The sequence below is a fragment of the Bison bison genome, unplaced genomic scaffold (genome assembly GCF_000754665.1).
Source record: "Bison bison bison isolate TAMUID 2011002044 unplaced genomic scaffold, Bison_UMD1.0 scf7180017864035, whole genome shotgun sequence".
Lineage (NCBI taxonomy): Eukaryota > Metazoa > Chordata > Mammalia > Artiodactyla > Bovidae > Bison > Bison bison.
In genome coordinates this window covers 1,020,412-1,044,945 of record NW_011494607.1, presented here as the reverse complement: position 1 = coordinate 1,044,945, position 24,534 = coordinate 1,020,412, and the positions used below count along the sequence as shown (strand labels likewise).

At 38.1% G+C, this 24,534-nt stretch overlaps 1 protein-coding gene across 7 annotated transcripts in view; it reads left to right on the top strand.

Moving 5' to 3' along the window:
* The window catches only part of L3MBTL3 (l(3)mbt-like 3 (Drosophila)), a 104,923-nt gene that overhangs the window by 33,265 nt on the left and 47,124 nt on the right, over nucleotides 1–24,534 (top strand). For 6 of the 7 annotated variants that reach the window (XM_010834637.1, XM_010834641.1, XM_010834640.1 and 3 more), the window contains 8 exons: nucleotides 1,695–1,779; nucleotides 3,439–3,530; nucleotides 5,605–5,709; nucleotides 7,240–7,375; nucleotides 9,303–9,394; nucleotides 11,845–11,996; nucleotides 20,026–20,102; nucleotides 24,322–24,407. In XM_010834637.1, coding sequence (XP_010832939.1) covers nucleotides 1,695–1,779; nucleotides 3,439–3,530; nucleotides 5,605–5,709; nucleotides 7,240–7,375; nucleotides 9,303–9,394; nucleotides 11,845–11,996; nucleotides 20,026–20,102; nucleotides 24,322–24,407 — 825 coding nt within the window. The remainder of the gene's footprint in view (nucleotides 1–1,694; nucleotides 1,780–3,438; nucleotides 3,531–5,604; nucleotides 5,710–7,239; nucleotides 7,376–9,302; nucleotides 9,395–11,844; nucleotides 11,997–20,025; nucleotides 20,103–24,321; nucleotides 24,408–24,534) is intronic. The other variant, XM_010834639.1, reaches the window with a different exon arrangement.

Here is a 24,534-nt window from a genome sequence, read left to right as displayed (position 1 = left end):
TGCCCACCTGTCCTCTCTGTGTGTCACAGTCCTCATCTCATGATGAGAATAATAAATAGTATAGTACCCCTCCCTCAGGGTGAAGAAGTAGGAAGTCCTGAAATTTATTGCTGGAGTGAGAGAGTCACTGGCAGAACCTTCAGTTCTGCAAATTAATTTTAAATTCTTCTTGACAGCAAAATGCCAATCTCATTTTGGTAAATTGCAGACAGATCTTATAATACTATGCGAGTAGGTAGAAAATGGCAGATAAATGTCAGATATATTTAGGGAAAACTAATTCAAAATATGCTAATTAAAACATAAACATCTCTAAAGTATTTATTAGTAGCTCTATATGAAAAGACAACTTTGAAGTCTCAAAGCATTTTCCTTAAGATCAATATTGAGCAATGATTATTGGTTAGTCACTGTTTTAGGAGCTGGGAATTCAGAGATGAATAAGATAGCAGAAGGACAGAATCTTTTTTCTCAGGGACCTATAGTAAACCACTAGGGGAAATATCAGCCTGTGGTAAGCACTGTGATGAGAAGTACAATAGAGCATTGAGATAATCTGACTGTTTCAGGCTAGGTTATCAGGAGGCCTCCCACGGAGGGTGGCTTGGACAGTATGATCTGCATAAGGAGACTGATGTCAAGTTGAGAGTAAGGAGCTCTGCAGGGCAATGGAATTGTTTGAGGAAAAGACCATAATGAAAAACATGTATAGCATGCTTTATTTAAGGAAATAAAGAAGACAAGGTTGCTGAGCCTTGAAGGCTAGAGAAGAATGGAGTAAGATGAGACTGAAGAGTTCTCTGCAGTCCAGGGCTTTATGGTAAACCAGAGTCATGGGTTGTCACTTTACTCTGAGTGTGCTGGGAAGCCATTGGAAAGTAGAGGGCAAGGAGAATATTTTGATATGATGTTTTAAAATGATCACTCTAGCTTTGACATATGAGAACAGAGTAGAATCAGGAAAACCAGCTGGAAGCTTATTGTAGTAGACTAAATAAGAGGGCTGTTTAAGATAGAAGGCAGTGGTTTTGAGATAGATGCTAAAGGCAGAGTTGGCAGGGTATATGAGGGAGAGAGAAGGATGAGAGATAACTCCTAGCTTTTTGGCTTGAACTGTTGACTGGGTAATCATACCATTTCTTGAGAATGGGAAGGCCAGAGTGGAGTATAGAAATTAGAGTACGTTGGCCATCATGCGTTTGAGATACTTATTAGATGTCCAAGCAAAAATCCCAGGTAGGCATCTGGATATATGAGTCAGAGCTCGAGATATAAACAGGGGATATTTAGCAGACAGATAATCTTTCAAACCTAAGGAGAGTGATTGGATAAAGAAGAGAAGGGGATTAGATGGCAGGAGATGTCAGCAAAAGGCCCAAGAAAGAGGGGTGGTGAGGTACCAGGGGACCCAGACCAGAGTGGTCAAGGAACTGAAAGAAGAAAGCTTTTCAAGGAGGTGGGAATAGTATCTGTGCTATAACAGAGTGTAATTCTTGGAAATATTCTTATTTTGTAAGGACCTCAGGCCAAGAGCAACAGAGTTCTCAAGTGACCTATATTCTTTCTTTCTTTCAAAGTTATGAAGTGAAACTGAAGAACAGTGCAAAAAATTGCTTTCTGACAGCTCTCTAACTTTTCATTGGTGCCAATATCATGAACTTTTAAAAATCATAAACTTTTCTGCTTTACCGTAGGAAAACAAACAAGATGGGAGAATCCTGAGGGGTTCACAGAGAGCCCGAAGGAAAAGACGAGGTGATTCGGCTGTATTAAAGCAGGGTGAGTTGATGAAAGGAAGGTTTTACTTGTAATTTTATGAAGTTGAAAATATTTCACACAGGCAGACATTTTAGTCTTAATTGTAACGCACACTATGGCAGTTAAAGGATCGTTTGGGGATTTTCTTTGGTTAAATTGTGTCAATAAAAGTTGGAGTTTTGAAGAAGTAGAAAAGGGCAAGGGGAAAATGGAAATTAGCAAGTTTCAAGCAGTATCAGGGAAAACTTGAGATCATTTTCTGTTATTTATTTTTCCATCAGGTAGGTTCTTTTACTTCTGCACTTTGACTAAAACCTCTGGTCTTACTCATTTCATAAAATTTTAGATTTTTTTTCTTAATGTTTTCTCTCAACCATGACTTCCTGACACAGTACCCTTTTTTCCTTTCTTTATTTCTCGAGGAACACTTTATTCTCTGAGGAATCTAGAGCTTAGGCCCTGCCCTTCAGTACTTGGTGGGCTAATTTGCTGCCTTATTCTTCCTGGACCTTGGGTTGGTCTCCCCAGAAGCTTCTGTGTGCCCCACTAGGGTGTGTCGAAGGACCTGCCACATCTGCCCGGCCGGTCTTCCATGTTAGGTCACTGTACTTTGCACAGTCCCATCCTGACCTGCCAATCACATCGTTCCCGTGAATCAGGGCCTGAACCCAGCGCTTCTCTTCAGGGTTTAACCACATTCCTCCCTTGTTCGTCTCTTAAAAACAGTTTGAGATGTTTCTACTTGCATCAAGCACACAGCCTAACTTTTACATTTGGATGGCCTTCTCTATTTCATCACTGACATTAAAGGTAGTAAATTCCCAGTTACTCTGCACTCTGCCTCAAAAATGTCTTTGTCCTTTCTGTCCCTTCCCCTTCATTTCTTCTACTCTCAGGGCTCTGGCCCTTCAGTGGCCTTGTTGCTTTAGCCATTTCCCTCTCTTAGGTCTTCCCATTTTCTTCCTCTTCAAGAGCTTTATCATTGCCTGTTCTAAGCTCATCTCCAAGTATCTTTCCCTCAATTTTAAAAGGGAAAGGCTTTCCCATCAAGCCTAACATTATATATCCTTTCTTCATTTTCATTTTTTTGTTAAATTAACCCCAAATAAAATTGCTGTAGACTCTGTATTTTTATCATTTATGTGTTCTTTTGCAACTTAAAATTTGGGCTTGGATGCACTGATTCCCCCCCCCCAACCCACTTTCTCCAAGTTAGCAGCCAGTCCCTAAGTTACTCAGTACACTGACTTTTTCACAGTTCTCAGCTTCTTGATTCATTAGGAAAAAACTTTGGAGCATCCTGCTTCTTACTTGCTGAGCTTCCATGATTCTGTTCTATCTTGGCTTCCTACTGAGTCTCCTTCATTTACTTTAAGTTCTTAAAGTAAATGTACTTTACTTTAAGTAAAGTACTTTAAGTTTTTAAAAGTACTTTAAGTTCTTCTGTTCCTTTCTTCTACACTCATTCCTGGGTATACACATAGTTTACTTTTTAGCTCTCATTTCTTCAGAAGAGGAGTCAGGGGAAGAAATTGAGAAATATCAGTCATGGAAATAAGAGAAAATACCAGTCATGGAAACAAGAGAAGAGCCAGGCCTAGGGGTCGTTAGGGAAGTGAGAGTTCACAGTAAGTATCCTGCTCTGGAAATTCTATCAGTTTAGTCTCACTTGCCTTTCAGGTTTGCCTCCTAAAGGAAAGAAAGCTTGGTGCTGGGCATCCTACCTGGAAGAGGAGAAAGCTGTGGCCGTGCCGGCAAAGCTGTTCAAGGAGGTACCGACCTTTCTAGAAGGCATTGTGCATAAGGGCAAAGGAGCTGTAACGCTGGTCTGGAATTAGTATTGCCGTTTCTACTATCTGTCTAGGAAATGTGACTTGGGATAATTTTTTCAAACATATTGTTTTTCATATGTGGAGGGGGAAGTGGGAGGGTAACTATCATCATATATGCACACCTCCCCTAGAGCCACATGTGTGGGCACACAACGCACATACAAGCACACACCTACAGACAGACGCTGCTTTCTGTCAACGTTTGTTAGGCTTTCATGCATTGATTTGAAGGAGGGTGCTTCTGTTACTACTGAAAAACTAGTAGATAAAGAAAAACAACATAAAATGTCATGGCTTTGAGAGAATAAAGATGAGTTACTAAGGTTTGCATAATATAACGGAACATCAAAAACCAGATTGTTAAATAAACTATAGTAAAAATCTTTTATCAGAAGTGAGTTAAGATCAGTAAAAGTAGTTCTGAGTAGGAACTGCTGTCACTGGGCTAAGCCAGGGATCAGCAGACTTTTTCCATAAAGGGCAATAGAAAATCTTGTAGGCTTTATGGAGTATATGGTCTCATTTGTAACAGCTTAACTCTGTTCTTGTAATGAAAGCAGCCATAGGCAATGTATAAATGAATGAACATGGCTAATATTCCAGTAAAATTTAATTCACAAAAACAGTGGTCGGCTGGTGTGTCCCATAGATCGTAGTTCACTGACCCTTGATTTAAATGATTTAATTATGTATCACATGATATATAGTAAATCTGCCATCAGTACTTTGTTACATACATATTAACGCACCATTTTTAAGAAGTGGTGAATATTCAACAACAATTTTTTTTGAAAACTGATGAATAGTAAATGTTGAGATGATTACATTTACATTAAGACTTTAATTCAGATATAATAGCAATTGCATATGACTTGTTCTGTATAATTATTTTTTGCAACTTTGGTCCTTTGCATAATAGACATTTTTACACTTTAAACAGTTTAAATACAGTTAATTATTTGAATCAGCAAAACATTCATATGATTCAAAATTTAAAGTGCTATAAGAAAATTACGTGTACATGTAAGCAATATATAGGCAAATCTTCCCCCTACCTTTAACCACATGATGACATATGTCACATACTGTTTTGAACTTTGCTTTTTTGTCTAACTGAGTTTGGAGATTATTCCATCTCAGTTCATTTACCCACTTCCATCAGTCTTTTATACTCATACATATTTCATCTTATGTTTGTTTCATAATAATACAAACTGGTCCATACTGTGGTTGACATAAATGTCATATATGTATGTCATATATATATCACATGAGTGTTACATACATACATGTGTCAGTCAGTAGAGACCAGCTTAAGTTATTATGGGACAGATATGAGATGAAATATCATTTGTATATATGGACTGCGAGTGTGCTCAGTCATGTCCGACTCTTTGCAACCCCACAGACTGTAGCCCGCCAGGCTCCTCTGTCCATGGAATTTTCCAGGCAAAAATATTGGAGTGGGTTGTCATTTCCTTCTCCACTATGTGGAATGTATAATATATATACATGAATCTTTTGGTAAGTAAATGCTTTAGTGAATAGCCTCATACACTGCTCATTTTGCACATATGTGGCTATCTCTGTTGGGTAACTTCCTAGGATTAAAATTGCTGAGTCAAAGAGAATGTTCTTTTTTATAGATCTCAGGAGATTGCTAGAGGTTATACAAATTTATATCCCTATTAGCAATGTATTTATACATCTCTTTCCCTAGAGCTTTGCTAGTGTAACCAAACTTTTTGATCTTTATCAGTCTGATAAGTGGAATCTATTTTACTGTAATTTTACTTTGTATGACTCTTATGGGGGGGTTGATCATCTTTCCGAATATGTAAAACATTTGAATTTCCTTTTCTGTCATCTCTTTGTGTTGTCTGTTTTCACATGAGATGATTGGGTGATCCTTTTTTGTTTTTTTCCCTGCATTTTTAAGAGCTGTTTATGATTTGGTTATAAAGTCTTAAGAATGATTATCAGTCACTAAAACTGCTGTCATTTTACATTTTAGTATCAGTCTTTTCCATATAACAAAAATGGGTTTAAAGTTGGCATGAAACTAGAAGGCGTGGACCCTGAACACCAGTCTGTGTATTGCGTCCTCACTGTGGCTGAGGTAAGCTCTGCCTCCTCTTTATTTTTAAGATAACATAGTGCTTATAGGGTTTTAATAATGGGAAAAGATGCCATTTGTTGAACACTTCCTTTATGCCAGGCACAGTACTTAGTGTTTTGTAAACATTACCTCATTTAATCTTTGCAAGAACCCTTTTTCATCCCTGTTCTATAGATGAAGGAACTGAGGCTCAGAGAGGTTAAGTGATGTATATAAGGTCACACAACTTCAAAGTAGTAGAACCACGATTTGACCCTGGTCCATTTGACACCATAGCCTTTGCCATACCATGTTCCTTAACATAAGAGACAGACCAACAGATACTTGTATTATTTTTAGTATTTCAAGGTATCTCTGAAGTTTTTCAGGAAAAAATGTCCAAGTCAATTATGTGTATCTTAGTACAATATATGGACTTCCCTGGTGGCTCAGACGGTAAAGCGTCTGTCTACAATGTGGGAGACCTGGGTTTCATCCCTGGATCGGGAAGATTCCCTGGAGAAGGAAATGGCAACCCACTCCAGTACTCTTGCCTAGAAAATCCCATGGTTGGAGGAGCTTGGTGCAGGCTACTGTCCATGGGGTCGCAAAGAGTTGGCACGACTGAGCGACTTCCATTTTCACTTAGTACAATATATTACTGAGAACTCTTTAGAACTTTTTTTTTCATTTATGTGCTTGACTCCTTGTTCTGTCCCTTGAGTTGGGGGAGGTATCTTTTAAAATTTTCCTCAAAGAATCAGATGATCTTGTGTATTAGTTTTGCTTATAATTTTCCTTCAGTGACTTAGTGGTCTTGTAAGAAGTTTGGCTCCTACAGAACATAGAACCCATCTGCTGTGCTAATGGGAAGAAGATTCAGAGGCTGAACTTTTGTGAGCCCAGTGCCAAGCGTGACCTGGCAGAGGTTCCATAAACCCACGTGACTTTTTAACTTAGAACTCTCCCAATCAAGTGCCGCCCTAATTTAAGCAGATGTGTGACCTCAGTGTTGGGCATGGGTTACATAGAGTGAGTTCTCACCACATTCCAGGGATCCTGTTTCATCTAAGTATGAACTGGGGAAGCTCTTCTTTCTCACAACTCTGCTACTGGTGGAAAGGAGACTGTTGACTTCTCCCCGTGTGTGCACCAGCCTTGGTCTGGCCAGATATCACTGTGTGTGGAGCTTTGTAAAGGACAGATAGCCAGCACTGAGCCAGTGCACAATAGGGCACCCACGCCGGGCCCCTGCAGGAGCTGTGCACCCTGTGCTTGTACAACGCAGGGGATAAAGAGGGGGACTTGTCTACATGGGAGAATTATTCTTCACCCAGATCCATGTGCTTCTAATGGCACTAGGAATGAGGCTGAAACCCCTAGCTCAGTTCTTCGCAACAAAATAACGTTTGCTTTCAGATTTTGTTATTTGTTCAGTTGTTTTTGTGGCTTTTAACAATGGTGCTCTAATATAATCCATATCATATTTGAGATCCATGTTAATTTATTTTTGTACATGTGCACAAATATTCTGTTCTTTACCTATTACAGGTTTGTGGATACCGGATAAAGCTGCACTTTGATGGATACTCTGATTGTTACGACTTCTGGGTAAATGCCGATGCTCTGGATATCCACCCAGTTGGGTGGTGTGAGAAAACTGGCCATAAACTCCATCCTCCAAAAGGTATTGTCACTTTTTAATTTCATATTTTATATTTTGAAAGCACTTAATTTCTTATATTGTAATTTAGATTTTTGAGAATTCAGACTTTGTGGTTACTCAGGTGGGCCCAAATTTAAGCTTATTGTTCATGATGAAAGATGTTTTTTAAAGTGAAAGAAATTAAAAAAATAGAACCCTACTTAAGAGAATAAACTATGTCCATGTACTTATTTGCATGTCACATAACACTTATTTGATACTTTGACTACAGATTTTAGCTACAAATTTCTATCTCATACACACACACACACACAACACATACGTGCATACCTTCTTGAAATAACTGATTACAAAATTATTTCTAACCTGTTTACATAACTGTGTTTACTAACATTTCAGTAAGTAAAAAACCTTGAGAAATTGTGCATTGAACTTATCTTCATATTTAAGAGATTGGAAAGGAGACTATACTATAACACTGAAAAGCAATTTGGGTGAGGGTTGAACTAATAGTGATTACTCATTTATTATTAAGTTTTTATATTATAGTCTGCCAATGATTTTGCCTATTTCATCTTTACAAAATATCCAAGAATAACAGATTGTATCTTTTTCAGTTCATCCCTAGGGTATTTAATAATATCTTACTTCCTTTCTTTTCATGTTGCATTCAGTATTGTTTGCTTGATGTGAAAGAACCAGGTTACCAGTCTGATAATTTTGGTCTGGGTCTCAGAATTACTGGGGCTTCCCTGGTGGCTTAGACGGTAAAGTGTTCTGCCTGCAATGCGGGAGACCTGGGTTTGATCCCTGGGTCGGAAGATCCCCTGGAGAAGGAAATGGCAACCCACTCCAGTACTCTTGCATGGAAAATTCCATGGATGGAGTAGCCTGGCAGGCTACAGTCCATGGGATCGCAAAGAGTTGGACACGACTGAGCAACGTCACTGGTTATTGCTGCTGCTAAGTCACTTCAGTTGTGTCCGACTCTGTGCGACCCCATAGACAGCAGCCCACTAGGCTCCTCTGTCCCTGGGATTCTCCAGGCAAGAATACTGGAGTGGGTTGCCATTTCCTTCTCCAATTCACTGGTTACTACATCATTGTAGTATTATTGAAGTTTTTTTTAGTGGGGGTTATTGGATTTTAATGGACAAGCCATCTTTTGGTTTTAAGTGAAAAATTAATGGCAGAATGGTATTTTCAGATAACTGAAGGATTGAACAAAAACACCTAGAAAAGAGAGGGATGAAAAAGAAAATATGTAAGCCTTTACATAAATTGGCCTCATATGTGGTGAATTGTTTTTTTCACACCACCTTCTGGACTTTGATGGAAGTAGAAAAGAGAATCTACTGGGTAAAATTAAATGCCCAATTTCCTTTTTAAAGAAATGTTGGCTTTACCAGTGTTGAACATGAACTGGTGAAAACCAAGGAAAGGACATTTCCATTATTGTATTTGGCCAGCATGCTCACTTCATGTCATTCTTGTGGTGACAGGCTAGAAAGATTTTATCTCTTGTAGTACCATTTTTTCCAGCTTCCCACTGTCCCTACAAGTTAGTCTCCCAAAATAGAATGAGTGAGGGAAAAACAGAGAACTCAACTACCGAAGCTCACTGCTAATGAATTCTACCTAAATACTGGTAGAAATGGTCTGGTAATGAAAAGAAGTCCACCTGAGGACAATGTGTATTTGCTTCCTCACACCTTTTCCTTTCATCCGTTACCATTCATTCGGAATTGAAAAAATAATACAATTTGTTGGAAATAAATACCCTGTGTATAAAAATCCTTAGAGACTAATTATGAGTTAAATACTATCCATTAAAAAAGTCACTTGACGGCTTGATTTTGGCATGTTGGACTTACAGATAAAAGTAAGAATGGAAAGCTAAGTATGAAATATTTTGGTATTTTACTGTCTCTATATGTGTGAATCCTAGGATATAAAGAAGAAGAATTTAATTGGCAGACCTATCTCAAGACATGCAAAGCTCAGGCTGCTCCCAAGTCATTATTTGAAAATCAGAATATAGTAAGTACCTCCAAGATACTTTTTCTTTCACGGGAAGTGGCTTTTGAGTGTTTCCTTGGATAAATTACAAGTGATAACAAGAAACTATAATAAATGTTATTGCTTTGGTAAATAAGGTGCTCTTAAGCTTTAAAATTAACTAAAAATTATCATGAATAAATATCTTTTTAACTATATCATGGCTGTCTTTTTGAAAAATTAAATAGTAAAAGGCAACATAGTAGAAAACCTAGGTATACTTCACAGTTAAGGCGCCTAAGCAAATTAAATTGACTGGGGCATTTTATGGTTATGGTCACTTGATTTTAGGAGTACTGTTCAGATAGGATTCGCATAGTGAGATGAATGTAACCCTACTTGAATTTGCATCCTAGCTATCATTTAAATCTTTTCTCCAGCTTCTAGCTCTGTTTTGCAGTGTTAACAGGAGCAAAGTCCAGATGTGTTTGTATTTTCTACTTCTTAAGCTATGGGCATCTCTGAGGAGGCCTGATATGTTACAGTGTTCTGCCCTGATCAAGTTCTGATCTAATTGGAAAGAATAGAGGACACGCAGGTGGAAAGCCAGAATCTCACCTTTATAGTTGATGAGAGCTCAGTTGCAGTACATGTGTGGCCTATATCTGCTGACAAATGAGTCTCTTGATTCTGAGCGCTGGAGTTAGAGATTTACTGGCCCTTCCAACCTCACCACTCTAGCCCATGAGCACTGGACCAGGGCAGACTACTGTCTTGCAGGACAGAGCCTGCTTCCAGAGGGGAGCAAAGTGGAAACTATATGCCCTGTAGGCCAGCTTAACGGTGTGACCACTTCTTCCTTCCAGATTCACCAGTTAGGTGACAGTGTGGAGAGAGGCCGTCATATTTCACTAGGGATTCCCTCCAGATATCAGGAATGAGAAAAACCTTCTCACCTACCCCACATACTCTCCACTTGGGAAATGACATTATCCAGGTGTTTTGAGGGCAGCAAGTCTAATGGCTGAAACATTCTCTAATCAAATTGAACATAGGCCAGCTTGAGTTAGAGAATTAGAAGGGGATTTGTGTGTGTGCGCACACACATGCATTTAGGTAATTAATAGAGATAACGAGCCAGATTATTATTTTTAAATATCTTAATTGAGAAGATAGCTTAATTGCTGAGATGTCCATGCTGCATAGTCAGTCGGCATTCTCCTTCAAGATGAGGGAGGCCAGTCAGGTGGAAAACTCAGCAATTGGCTTGCTGTTACGGCTCCAAGTTTCCTAATCCTTGTCTGGTTCTCTGATGATGAGTTCAGTCAGGTATTTTTGAGCCACTGACCATCATCTTAAATTCTGTGCATTGCTAGCACAAAACTGAATCTTGGACCGTGTGTGTTTGGTATGTAATTAATTTTTGTATTTCTAGATTTCTCTACCTAAGAATACTCAAATATTTATGGTCTGATACAGAAGTCCAGGGCTTAAATACGTAGTAACAGTACCTGTGTAGCATTAGTGCCTGATCCTTCGACTCAGACAGGACTTCACTCTAACATACTCAGATACATGCCTGTCCACATTTTTGTGATTATAGCTGTATAATTATAGTAAAAAGAGATAACATCTATTTTGCTTAAAGTAATGAGAAAAGTGTCTGTATGCTTCAGCCTGGACAGAAAGATTTTTTCTGAAGGGCAGAAATGACTTGTAGTGTGTTGTGATTGACACTACTGATATCCAAGTACTTCTCTGAGATTAGGATATTTTTCTTCATGAAATATTTTGAGGAATGTTTACATCCACAGCATTTCAAGTACTGCATCTGACTGAATTTTTATTGTTTTTGTTTCATGTCCCAGATGACCAATAATCTGTGGATTTCCTTATACTACAAGCTATTTTGAATGGCTTTATGTATTAACAGCCAGCTCTTTGGGTGCTATTATGAATAACATCTGGATTGTTGAATTACAGTTGTAATAATTTCCAGCCTTTCATATAGGAAGATGGCCTACTTTTAGTAGAGTACCCTTTTGAAAGATTTTTCAGAAGTGGGAGTGAATTTGTACTGACTTACACACATTTTTAACTTGATTATGTGCATATTTTGTATGAAGTAATTTTCATTGTTAAGTCTGTAATAAAGAAAGAGAGAAACTGAAAGTAAACTATACGGTACATAAAACTTGGCTAACTAGCATAGTCATCTCAAGTACCAAGACACAAGTTAAGATTAAGTAAACTTTTCAAGGTTGTGGGTGTGTTTGCTTTAAAGGTCCAGATAATTAATTGGGTGTAGCAACGGAGCGTTTTTCTTATTGCTGCTTCTTGGAAAGCAACTCTGCTGCAAAACTGGTCTATGATTTTTAAATTATGTGAATATAGCTGATGGATGCCAGGCTTTCAAGCAGGGGTGCAGAGAGGGTTCAGGTCCTTGTTGTTAAGTGTGTGCTTATCTCTAATTAAATCTGTATATTTCATAGACAGTGATCCCATCAGGCTTTCGAGTTGGAATGAAGCTTGAAGCTGTAGACAAAAAGAACCCTGCATTCATCTGTGTTGCTACGGTAACAGATATGGTGGACAATCGTTTCCTCGTACATTTTGACAACTGGGATGAGAGCTATGACTATTGGTGAGACATTTTTCATTGCTGTGTGCATTTTCTAATTGATGTTTATTCAAGTACTTATTTAAAACCAGTAATAATGCAAAGCAGAGAACACAAATAACAGTATTCTGTACTCTTTCTCATTTTGGATTTTTAACTTTACCTGTTCCATATGGCATGTGTTTCTAAATAACATCCTTTAGTTCTACATTGTGATTTGTATTTTAGTTGACTGCCTCCTATGAAAGCACAGTTCGTACCACACTCCCAAGAGACACTCACACATGTGTGCACGCACAGATTCACACTTCCCCTCCTCATCTGAGGTGTCTTCTCTCATTTCTTAAGAAAATATTTTAATCTTCCTTTCATATTTTCATGTCCAGCAGCTAATTTTACTATTTATAATGACAATACAAATTATTAATTGAGGAATATTGTTTTTAACCCTTAAGGGTTTTGGCTATTTTATATAAAGTGGCAGGAGGAACATAATTATAAAGTTATATAATCATGAAAGGATTATAGTAAAGCTGTAAGATTTTGATTAGGCAGTTGAAATAATGGTTTTTCATACCTAATTCACGTTCACTAACGAAACTATAGTTTGCTGGTGAAAGGAATTTCTGCGTGGTTTAGTTCTTTCTGGACAATACTTGCATTGAGAAGTGACAGTTATCTTTATAAAATATGGCTAATGTTGCAGTAGCAAATGGATGTTAATTTATATAAATGTAGCTCAGTTTGAGGAAAACTTGTTTCCTGACCTTTTTAGTGTGTGTATAGTTAAATATTCAGCAGAGCCATTAATAATTTCCATTACTTCTCGGATTGGATTCTTACACAGTCATCAGTTTTACTTGTGTTGTTTTAAAAAAGGAGAGACATTGAAAGCTATTTGCTGTTTAGACTTTTAAAAGATGAATTATAAAAATCAGAATTATATTTTATGTATGGTTTTCACAGAATAATTTAAAGTAGCTCCATGATCACATCACATAGAATCAAGTACTTTTGAATATTATAGTAAGTTTTACCCAGCTTTTTTCTGCAAAGCATAATTTTCCTCGTAGGATATCTTTTTTATTCAATTTGCAATCAAATTTGTTACTGAAATACAAACCATTTCAGGTGTATACAAAAGTTAGAACAGTGGAGTGACCTCCTGCAGGCATTACCTACTATTGGCAATTACCAGTATATACCAATCTTGTTTCCGGTGTTTTCCTGCTCTAAAATCCCAACTCCAGGACTGTTTTGAAGCAGATTCCAGATTCCATAGCATTTCATGTCTGAATATGTATCTTCTAAAGATAGAACTTCTTTTTCTTTTTTCAAATATATAAAGTTATAAATAGCATCATGTCACTAACATACTAAAACATTATCCCCCAACTATCTTGGTTTATTAGCTTTTGGTCCAAATAGGGTGTGCATTGTATGATTGCTTTGATGTTTCTCTTGATCTCTTTTGGTTTATAGTTTCCTATTCCTTCATCGTTTTCTTCCCCCTGTAACTTTTATTTAAGAAACCAGGCTGTTTGTCCTGTTGACTCTGCCACAGCCTGGATTTGCTGATTGAATCCTCATTGCATTGCTTACCATGTTCTTCTCTTTCTCATATTTTCCGCAAACTGGTGGCTTTTGTTTCATTTAAAATTATCCATACCTGTCTTGAATGAGTGAGTAGATGAGAAAACTATGAATTTAGAAATACTGGAATCTGTCCTGGGTAGAACATATTTTTCTCCCTCCTGTGTTTGATGTGCTGTGTTGATGGCAGTACCAACATGACAATTGGGATCCAGTCCTTTTATTAATAAATGATACCTTATTTATTAGAATCTGTTGAAATGAGAGCTTTTTGCTTTTAAAGTTCTGATTGCTTCAGGGAGAATTTTTTTAAAACAGCTTTTGCCTGATTTAAACACAGTAGGTGAATGTTTCAGTTATTTTTGTGGTCCTGTAAGTATTATAGGGTTTTAAAAGTGCAGGTTCCTTATTTGACATAATATGTATTTCCTTTAAAAGCATTCATTCTTCTGGGGAGAAAAAAAGTAATGAGAAAGTCTAGGAGAATGTATCACATTTTTCTCTGATGCCAAATGCCTAGGGAATAGGAAGCATCCTGGTTTCTTATTAGAAAGAGCAGGGGAAAAAATTGATCTCTTTCAGCAATGATTTTGCACTTTTACGAGCACAACCAAATTATTTTTAGAATGGAATGTACTTTGAGGATAGACTTACAATTCTAACTGTTGAAGTTATATTTGTTAATTGTCAGAAAAAGAATAACAGTGTGTTCTCTTCCTTGATATGCAATTAAGGCATATTGAAAATTACTTAAGTGCACTGAAATTTCTCCAACCTTATTAAATATTATGTTCTTTGATCTTTGAATTTTGGAATGGTTTTTATCTGCATAAATTAGTTACTTAGGTATGTAATTGAGGTTACAAATTGGATTGCTTTCCCAATTTAAAATAGTTTGAAAATGAGATTTTTTTTTTGCCTTTGAATCGGGCAGTGATCTTATCTCTTTTTACCTTAGTGGGAATGTGAAAGTATGCTTGAATGCGCATGTGTGTGCACGCACTCTCTCTCACACACACACACACACACACATTTGTGGTACTGCGTGTTTAATTGAAGTAAAACATTTCTTCCTTTCAAAGAGTAATGCTATGTGGCATTTAAATTTATGTAGGGTTGTAGTAGTTTTTAATGAGAGCAAACAGTATACATGTATTAGAATAAAAATTGGTTTACCTCTGGGTTTTCTTTACACTTTTGTTACTAGTAGTTGGGCTCTCTTACATGTATACATTAAGAGTAATAGTAATTTTATGTGTCTCCCCAAATAATGTTGAAAAGTTTGCATTGTGTTGTCAGTTTCTCAGAGCAGTGTGTGTGTCATCAACCATTATATTCGAGAAACACCCCTTGATGGTGGTGGTGAGTTACAGAGATGACAGGGACCTAGGGACCTCTGCACTTCAGTCTTGAGAGGCTCGGTGTCTGGGAACAGAGAGAAACACAGCACCTCTGTCTTGGCTGCAGAGTCCATGGTGGTTAGCACTTAATTATTAGAACCAACTGCTTACTGTCTGTGGTGGCATGTGGAAGGAAGGACTGACTGACTCACTGAAGGTTTCTCAGAAAGATCTTCCTGGGGACATGGAATTTGAACTGGATCATAAAGAATGATAGGAGTTAGTACTTAGAAGTTGGGATGAAATAGTTCTGGCCAAGGAAAGCACTTACTTATGTTTAAGTCCATGGAGCAAACAGGGATATGTTTGGGGTGTGGCAGCCTTGGTATTCAGTAAGTGACTTAATCCTTCTAAGCTTTAGGTGCCCCCTTTGGAAAAAGGGTTAATAGTCCGTATCTCACAAGATGTTGTAAGGATTGAAGTAAGAATTTTAGAAACAGAAACCAGTTTGCAAAATGTTAAAGAGATGGCCGTTATGCAAAGAACTGACTCTTTGGAAAAGACTCTGATGCTGAGAAAGATCGAAGGCAGGAGGAGAAGGGGACGACAGAGGATGAGATGGTTGGATGGCATCATGACTTGACAGACATGAGTTTGAGCAAACTCCGGGAGTTGGTGATGGACAGGGAAGCCTGGGGTGTTGCAGTCCATGGGGCTGCAAAAAAGAGTCGGACACACTGAGCGACTGAACTGAACTGACTGAAAGAGATGTCTGTAAGGCACATCGGGCAGAGAAGTTTAGCCCTGAAGGTGAAAGTGGATTATTGTCTCAGAGGGAGTAAGCCCCTCAGGTGTTGAGCTTGGTTTTAGGCTGAAGGAAAGAAGCCGCTGTTGAGGGAGAGTGGAGACATCTGAGACTGGATAATTGAGGACCCCAGGCCCATAGGAGAAGGGCTAGCCTTGGGGAGAAACGAGCTTTCTTCTCTCTCAGTGTAGAGAAAATGAAGACTTGAAAGGAACATTGATGTTAGGGTGATGAGATGGCACCTCCTTTGTCTCTTCCTGGTAGTCACCTTGTTAGTGAAAATCAGGTTTTATGCTTGAAGCAAATTATGAATATTGAAAACAGCTTCTGTAGGGAATGAGCTTGGAAATGAATTAAGGATGAAAAGGAGAACGAGATGACTCGGTGGGATGAGGTCTGGGGCTTAGTAAAACAGAGTGATGGAAGCCCTGAAGAGTTAGCACAGAGTGGGAGCCCAGAAAGTAGGCACCGGAAAGAAATTGGCAGTCATCATGCTTTGAATTTAGGGAGTGGGAGAGACCAAGTGTGCTGTATTTCTTCAAAGAATCTAAACCATTATTGCTTGAAATGAAGACTTTGATGTGTTCCTTAAGTGAGCAACTTGAAATGTTCTTATCCGACTCTCCGCCGAGATCTGGGGAGCCCAGTGTGTGCATATTAGTTTTGTTTAGCTTTGCCAGTGACTGATGAAACCAGGGCCCTTTACTGTCAACCCGAAGCCACTTAACCTCTCAGTGTTTCCATGAGGGTCTTAATGTTTGCTCACTTTATATGACACGTGTGGGTTCTTCACGAATTCTTATTTCTATTATTATCTACCAATCTAGGTCTGATTTGGGTCTTAGCAGCCTTCATAAATAATTTGTACGTACTTGTGAAATGGACTTAAAAATTGTTTTGAAATGGACTTTCTTAACAATACACATAAAAACCCCTAAGAAAGAAAGGAAAGGCACAGGGAGTAACAGTTTGCCAAACATTTCACCATTAGTTGTTCTTCATTGTTTCTTCTTGGTTACATTTCTGCTTTTGAACACTAGATGGGACTAAGAGATGACTTGTGTTTCAATAGTAACAAATAATTTCACAGCCTTCCCACTTCTGAACGAAGTATTGTTTGTTTATAGAGGGGCTGTAAGTCAACTAGATAAAAATGAGGCTATTTTTATTTTCATAATTGAGACAGCTTCTTTATTTTATTTACCGTTTATTTTAAATGGTGATTTTGATCGATATTTAAATAATATTGAAACCTCATATGAGATTCTGGCTGTACAGGAACAAGTGGCCAAAATATGCTACAGTGTTTTCTTTACTTGTAATATATAGAGAAATCCAATAAACAGAATTGTGTCTAATGATTTTACTTTAATCATCATGAACCTGACATAATTAGAAGTACTTGATAGTTGTCTTAAACTGAAAAAAATTAAAGAAATATTACATACTTGTTATTTTTTTCATTTTTAAGGCGCCATTAAGAGTTTTCCCTAGAATAATATAAAAATTTCCCTAAAATAAAGGCTGCATCATTACTAATAATCCATAGCCAAATGATTTTCCAGGAAAGAATAGTATAACTGGAAAATCAAGATCCATAGTTTTGCTTATACAGTTTAAAACCATGCATCTGACGGGATTGGGCATTAAAGTGTACTGAGATTTCCATATATCCCTCACCTGCTGCTGCTGCTGCTGCGTCGCTTCAGTCGTGTCCTACTCTGTGCGACCCCACAGACGGCAGCCCTCCAGGCTCCCCCGTCCCTGGGATTCTCCAGGCAAGAACACTGGAGTGGGTTGCCATTTCCTTCCCCAATGCATGAAAGTGAAAAGTGAAGGTGAAGTTGCTCAGTTGTATCCGACTCTTAGTGACCCCATGGACTGCAGCCTACCAGGCTGCTCCGTCCATGGGATTTTCCAGGCAAGAGTACTGGAGTGGGGTGCCATTGCCCTCCCAGCTTAAAAAAAAAAAAAGCTTTCTTTTTTCTATCTAATGTCTCATGTCTCTACTTCTTTTAAAAACAGAACTCCTTAAGTGTGTTTTCTGAGCTAGCTGTGCTCATTTCCTAACATTTTCTCCTAAACCCACTCTGTTCAGGCTTTTGCCCTTTCCCATACCCAGCTCCACCACAGCAGCTCTTGTCAAGTATACCAGTGACCTTTACGTTGGTAAATCCAGTGATCAGTTCTTGCTTTTTCTTTTCTTTGACCGAGCAGCAGCATTTGACCCAGTTGATTTCGTCTCCCTCTCTCTCTCTCTCTCTCAATTTACCAGTCATTGTTGTTTCTTGGACTTCTTCGCCTTTTCTCTTTTCTGCCCTCTATACTTATTTTCTGGATGGTCACATCTCTGCTTATGGCTTTAAATACCATCCTATTTGCTGATGACTCCTAAATGTGTGTTTTTATCCTTGATCTTGCCCTTAAATTCCAAATTTTTGTGCTCATGATCTACTATTTTACATGCTTGTGAAACATGTTAATATCAGATCTCTTCATTCACTGTTTGGAATGTCAGGCTGTGCTTGCAGTCTTCCTATCTCAAAAAATGGTAACATCCATCTTCTAGTGGCCATGCCCAGAGCCTTGGAATGTTCTGGACTTCCCTTCACTCCCACTCTGCGTCAAATCTATCAGCTTATCCAGTGGATTCTTCCTTTAGAACATTGACCTAAATATACAATCACTTCGTATTATCTTCACCACCAGCACTCTGGTTCAGGTCACCCTCCCCAAATCTGGTAAAAACCTTCCAGCAGCCTTTTGTCTCCTTCCCAAATGTGGTTTACTATCTGCAAAGCAGTCAGACTAATTTCTTTAAAACATAAATCAGATTATACAACTCTTCTGCCTAAAACCTTTCACAAAATGTTCTAGTAAACATCATTTTACTCTAAGATTCCAAGACCTTACTGTGGCCTAATGGCCCCTCTTGATATTTCCTGTTCTCTGCTTCTCTCAGTCCATTCCTAACACAGTTCTGCTTGGTATCTCCTCTTAACATAGCATCTGTACTTGCTGTCCTCTCAGCATGGAAGGCTTTCCTTTATATATTTGAGTGGCTCAGTCCTCTCCTCACTGTTTTCAGATGTCATCTTATTTAAAAAGTCATCTTGACTATGTGTTTTGAAGGAATATCTTAACCACTGTTTCACTCTACTTTTTTATTCCAATTCTTTACATAGCATTTTGCCCCCAGAATATACATTTTGTTTGTTAATTAATTTCCTCTTTTCCCACTATACTACAAGTTCCAAGAGGCTGAAAGTTGGTATTATTTTATTTGGTACTGTATCCTCAGTGCCTATCCCAGTGTCTGGCACATGATAGACACTCAGCCTTTCAATGAATGGCTGAGTGAATGAATGAATGAAGAGTGTTGCATGTTGGGATGAGAGTACTATATGGAACAGGTTTGATTAGGAGCAAGGAATCAGATGTGCATACTGGTAAAGAGGCCTTGGCAAAGCATATACTTGACTGAAGTAAAGATGACAAAGAGAAGAGGTAAGGAAAAGAAAGACCCCATCTTAATACCTGGTCTCTGCCATTCTAATGGGCAATAGAGAGAGTGTGTTTGCTTTTTGAGGGTGATTGCGCTTCCTGCTTTTGTATATTTGTCCTTAGAAATACTGAAATAATTTTAGCTTGCCTGTGTATATGCTGTTTATATACATGTTTATTTTTCCAAATGATTTTCCTAAATGGAAATTCCAAATTTTAGTGACATTATCTTTACATTTGCTATGTTTGCAGTTGTGGAATATAACACCACTTGTGTGGGAACAAAGACTATTTGCCTGGTGTCAGTTTTGTATGTTATATGTATCTGATAGAAATCTCCTTGGTACTAATATGTTGGAAGAGTGAAAAATTCTTTGGTTTAGCCCTTTTTTCCAGAATAAGATAGATTGTGAAAAGGTAGAACTTGGTGTCGGAGAAGGCAATGGCACCCCACTCCAGTACTCTTGCCTGGAAAATCCCATGGACGGAGCAGCCTGGTAGGCTGCAGTCCATGGCGTCGCTAAGAGTCAGATGCGACTGATCAACTTCACTTTCACTTTTCACTTTCCTGCATTGGAGAAGGAAATGGCAACCCACTCCAGTGTTCTTGCCTGGAGAATCCCAGGGACAGGGGAGCCTGGTGGGCTGCCGTTTATGGGGTCACACAGAGTCGGACACGACTGAAGTGACTTAGCAGTAGCAGCAGTAGAACTCAGTGTAAAATGTTCACAATCACTAACTTTTTTTTTTTTTTTAACTTTTACTGGTATTTGAGAGTTTTCCCTAATTGCCAAATTTATATAACTTACAGGTGTGAAGCCTCTAGTCCACACATTCATCCAGTTGGTTGGTGTAAAGAACATCGAAGAACGCTCATTACTCCTCCAGGTTTGTGTTGATTATGTGCCTGCTGTTTGTTATTTATGTCAATTTGAGTTTATTTTCATGGGCTAAAGAGCAGACTCTGTGACTTCATCATAAGACAATGCATTTTTGAGCATGTCACTATTTAACATGCCATGGCTGCTGCTGGTATGAAGTGATAGAGTGGTCAGCTCACACAGAGCGTCACTGTGGTGTATGTGGCTTCTTGTGGATACTCCTGTAATGAAAACTGTCATGGTCATAGGGAAAGGATGCCCCCTTGGCTTGTCAGGAGCTGTTGTGTGGATGTTGCCACAGCATGTAAGCAACAAAGACTCAGCTTGGAGCTTCAAATACTTGTCTCGTTCTATTCTGCCAGCTAGTGTTGTTTTTAGGCTTGTCCCTTGTTCCTTGATACTGCTTCCTAGTTAGCGCCTGATCATTTACTCACTCAGAACCAACCGTTCCTATGATGGACAAGGCAAGTCCCTTCTACCTCCTGCATTTTCTTCTATGTTCAGGGATGAAAGCTCCTATTCTTTACTGATTTACAGAACTGTTTTGAAGGTGAAAGAATAATTGCATAAACCATGTAATGTTAAAGTAAGATATTAATTGGTTTGGTAACTCAAATGTGCTGCTGCCTGAAAGACCCCACTCAGCCCTCCTAGGTTAGGAGCCAGGCTTCTCTGGTGGCTCAGACGGTTAAGTGTCTGCCTGCAACATAGGAGATCTTGGTTCGATCCCTGGGTCAGGAAGATCCCCTCGAGAAGGAAATGGCAACCTACTCCAGTACTCTTGCCTGGAAAATTCCATGGACTGAGGAGCCTGGTAGGTTACAGTCCATGGGGTCACAAAGAGTCGGACACCGACTGAGCGACTTCACTTTCAGGAGCCAGTGAATAGTGACTGCCACTATCACCATCTGAATTATGTTATACAGATTCTTTTTGGACTTCGCAATTTGATATTGATCTTTTTATTTTTTTCCTTACCATCCTTTTGGTCATCATTGGCAACCCACTCCAATATTCTTGCCTGGAAAATTCCTTGGACAGAGGAGCCTGGTGGGTCACAGTCTATAGGGTCGCAAAGAGTCAGACAAGACTGAAGTGTCTTAGCATGCACGCAGGGATCTGTTAAATTAACAGGACCAGTGAACAGCAGGTTCCTGGCTATGTCTTCACAGCCTGGGAAGGGGTGTGTGAGGTATCATTACTGACTTCTGATGTGAGGCAGATTACCAAGTCTTCTGTCTCTTTTCATGGACTTTTATAATTCAGTAGCAGAGAAAGTATATAGCTTTTGGCAAAATTAAAAAATACAAAATGGCATGTGAAAAGTACCAAACACATAGCAGTGTGAATATGATTGATGCCACTAACTGTAACACATGAAGATGGTTAAACTTGTAAATTTTATGTGATACATATTTTATTACACTAATTAAAAAAGTTAAAAAAAAAAGTAAAAATATGCCAAATAAAAAGACTGGTGTGCAAGGCCTGTGCTGATGTTACTCTGCTCTTTGGATCCATGGCAAACAAGACACCCTTTCTCTGGAGCCTGTTCTCTAAGGGCAGATTCCTGGCTTGTGTCTCACATCTTCTCTATAAAAAGAAAGGATGTTAATCACCTGTCTCCCTAGGCAATTGCTCTTCTGCTTCTTAGATCAGTCTCATGAGCTGCCCTGCCAGCTACTCCATATTCCTGTTCTTTTTTAACATTGGTACACCTACTGTTCTTTTTCCAAAATTAAAGTCTTCATGTCTTTTAAAATGATTTTTATTTTTTAATTACCAAATTATCCATTTAGATAATGCTTATTTTTAAGAGTTTAGAGTGAAACTAGAGATAACCACTATTCTCTCTCTTAATGGCTTAATAGGTGGTTGTTATATCTTTGCAGAGAAACCTTTTTTGCCTCTGTATACACATACATGCAGGGCTTTAAAAGTGGCGCAGTGGTGAAGAACCCACCTGTCAATGCAGGAAATGCAAGAGACGCAGGTTCGACCTCTGTGTCAGGAAGATCCCCTGGAGGAGGAAATGGCAATCCACTCCAGTCTTCTTGCCTGGGAAATCCCATGGACAGAGGAGCCTGTCGGGTTACAGTCCACGGGGTCACAAAGAGTCCGACATGACTGAGGGACTGAGCACACACATACGTGTATGCATGCAGTCAGCTTTAATGTTACTTAATTCTGCAAGGAATATACCTTAAAAATGCACTGTAAAATGTTGACTACTTGGAAATGTTTGCGTATTTACTCTTTCAGACTTTTATTTTGAAACATTTTCAAATGTACAGAGAAGTTGTAAGAACAGTAAATAGCTCATTTATATAACCTTGAATCAGAGACCCATCCAAGTTTGTCAGTTGTATCAAGGATGTCATTTATAGCAAAATAATGGCGTATTGCTTAGTTGTCATATTTCTCTGGTCTCCTTCAATATGCTGTCCTTGACTTTTATAACTTGCGTATGTTTAAGAATTACAAATTGATCATTTTGTAGAATATTACTTAATTTGAACCTGATGGATACTTTCTGGTAATTAGATCCATGGTGTGCATTTTTGGCAGAAATATCACAGAAACAGTGCTGTGTTCTCATTGGATCATCTTCTGTGCCACTTGATGTCTGTTTATCTCATTACTGGTTGATTTTTACCAGTGATTGATTGATTAAGATGCTAGTTACCAGGCTTATTCATGGATGTAGGGGGGTTTTTGTCTGTAATTATTAAGTATTTTGAGAAGACACTTTGAAATTGTATAACTATCCTGCACTTCAGTCCCACGTCGCTTCCTAGTTTTAGCATCTGTTGATATTTCTAATGTGAATCAATATTCTGATAGTTTCTAAATGGTAATTTTTCTTAGTCTTTCGTTGTACATAATTAGATGACATTCTTCTGCAAAAAATAACTTTCTTGTCTTCCTGTTTATGCATTCAGTTAATTTATTTATATCAACATGGACCCAAATATTACTATTATCATCAGTGGCTTATATTCCATTACTAACATTATTTATTTTCATGTTCAGATTTTCTTACATTTGGCCAGTGGGGGACCCTTTAGGCTGGTTTCTGTGTCCTTTTGACATTTTTTATTATTTTTTGGAGACATTTCCTATTTTCTGGCACAGCCGGGCTTATCTTGTGCTTTCCCTGACCCAACCTTGACGTCACCCATTTTTCCCAGACTCCGTGGTTTATTTTTATAGAGAACGATTTGTAGATGCTATCTGGACACTTGATATGCTCACTGCTTCTGAACTAATGCTGCTATTGGCCTTTCAGGGGACATATGGTTAAGTAAATATAGAAAAATTTGTTGATTTCTATATCCATTTATAGATATTGAAAACCATGAATGTATACCATTAGCTGCAGTTCATATCTAATACCACCAAATTCATTCTGGTTTTTCACTTTTCATATTTATAGTCAGTGAGAAATCTGGCTTCTATTTTCTCTTTTTCAGTAAGTAAAGACTACATAAAGTAGCCATAAAGAGGATTACATAAAGTAGCCGGTTTCCTCCCCTACTGGGCCAACGCTAATTCCGACTCATGTCTACCTAAGGGGCTTTGGACTCTGGAGGAAACAGGGAGAGTGAGATGGAGGAAAGATGTTGTTTTTATACATTCTATCAGTACTGTTCCATGATTTATTTTAACTTATTTGGCCTAACAATATGATTGTCTGGAATATTTCACATATTGGTGTATATATAAACCTGCCTCACTCTTTTAAATAAATGCTTTCTGTTTTACATTTACGATATTTGTGTGTGTGTGTGTGTATGTGTGTGTGTATATTTCTATATTGATGGTCATTTAACTGATTTTACATTTTCACATTTACAAATGATGTATTTTCTTTGTACACACGTATGAGATTCTTCCTAGATTGATAGAAGTGAAATATCGAGACTAAAGGGTATTTATATTTGTGTGTTTGTGTATATCTTGTGTTGTAAGACTGTCCTAACTTGAGAATGCAAATTATATATATTCTCATTTAAAAGTTAATAGAGAAATCATGATCTAGATGAAAACTACTTCATTATTACATGTGGTTCCAAGTGTGTAATCAGTTTAAGTTTGTTTTGTGTAATATGAGCATGCTTTTCTTCATTGTAATGATAACAATATTTCATCATTTCATAGGCCTGCTTGTGGTTGTCACTATCACTTTGGTTAAACCTGATAGGATTTACTGTTTTCATTCTTAGGTTATCCAAATGTGAAACATTTTTCTTGGGATAAATACTTAGAAGAAACCAATTCTTTACCTGCTCCTGCAAGAGCTTTCAAAGTGGTGAGATATTATACTTTACAATATTTGATTCATTTATGTTGGTAATAGTGTTCAGTCATTGAAATTTAAGAACAGAAAAAGTATTGGTAAACAGGAACGAGAGAGAAGCAGAAGACCAAAGAAGATG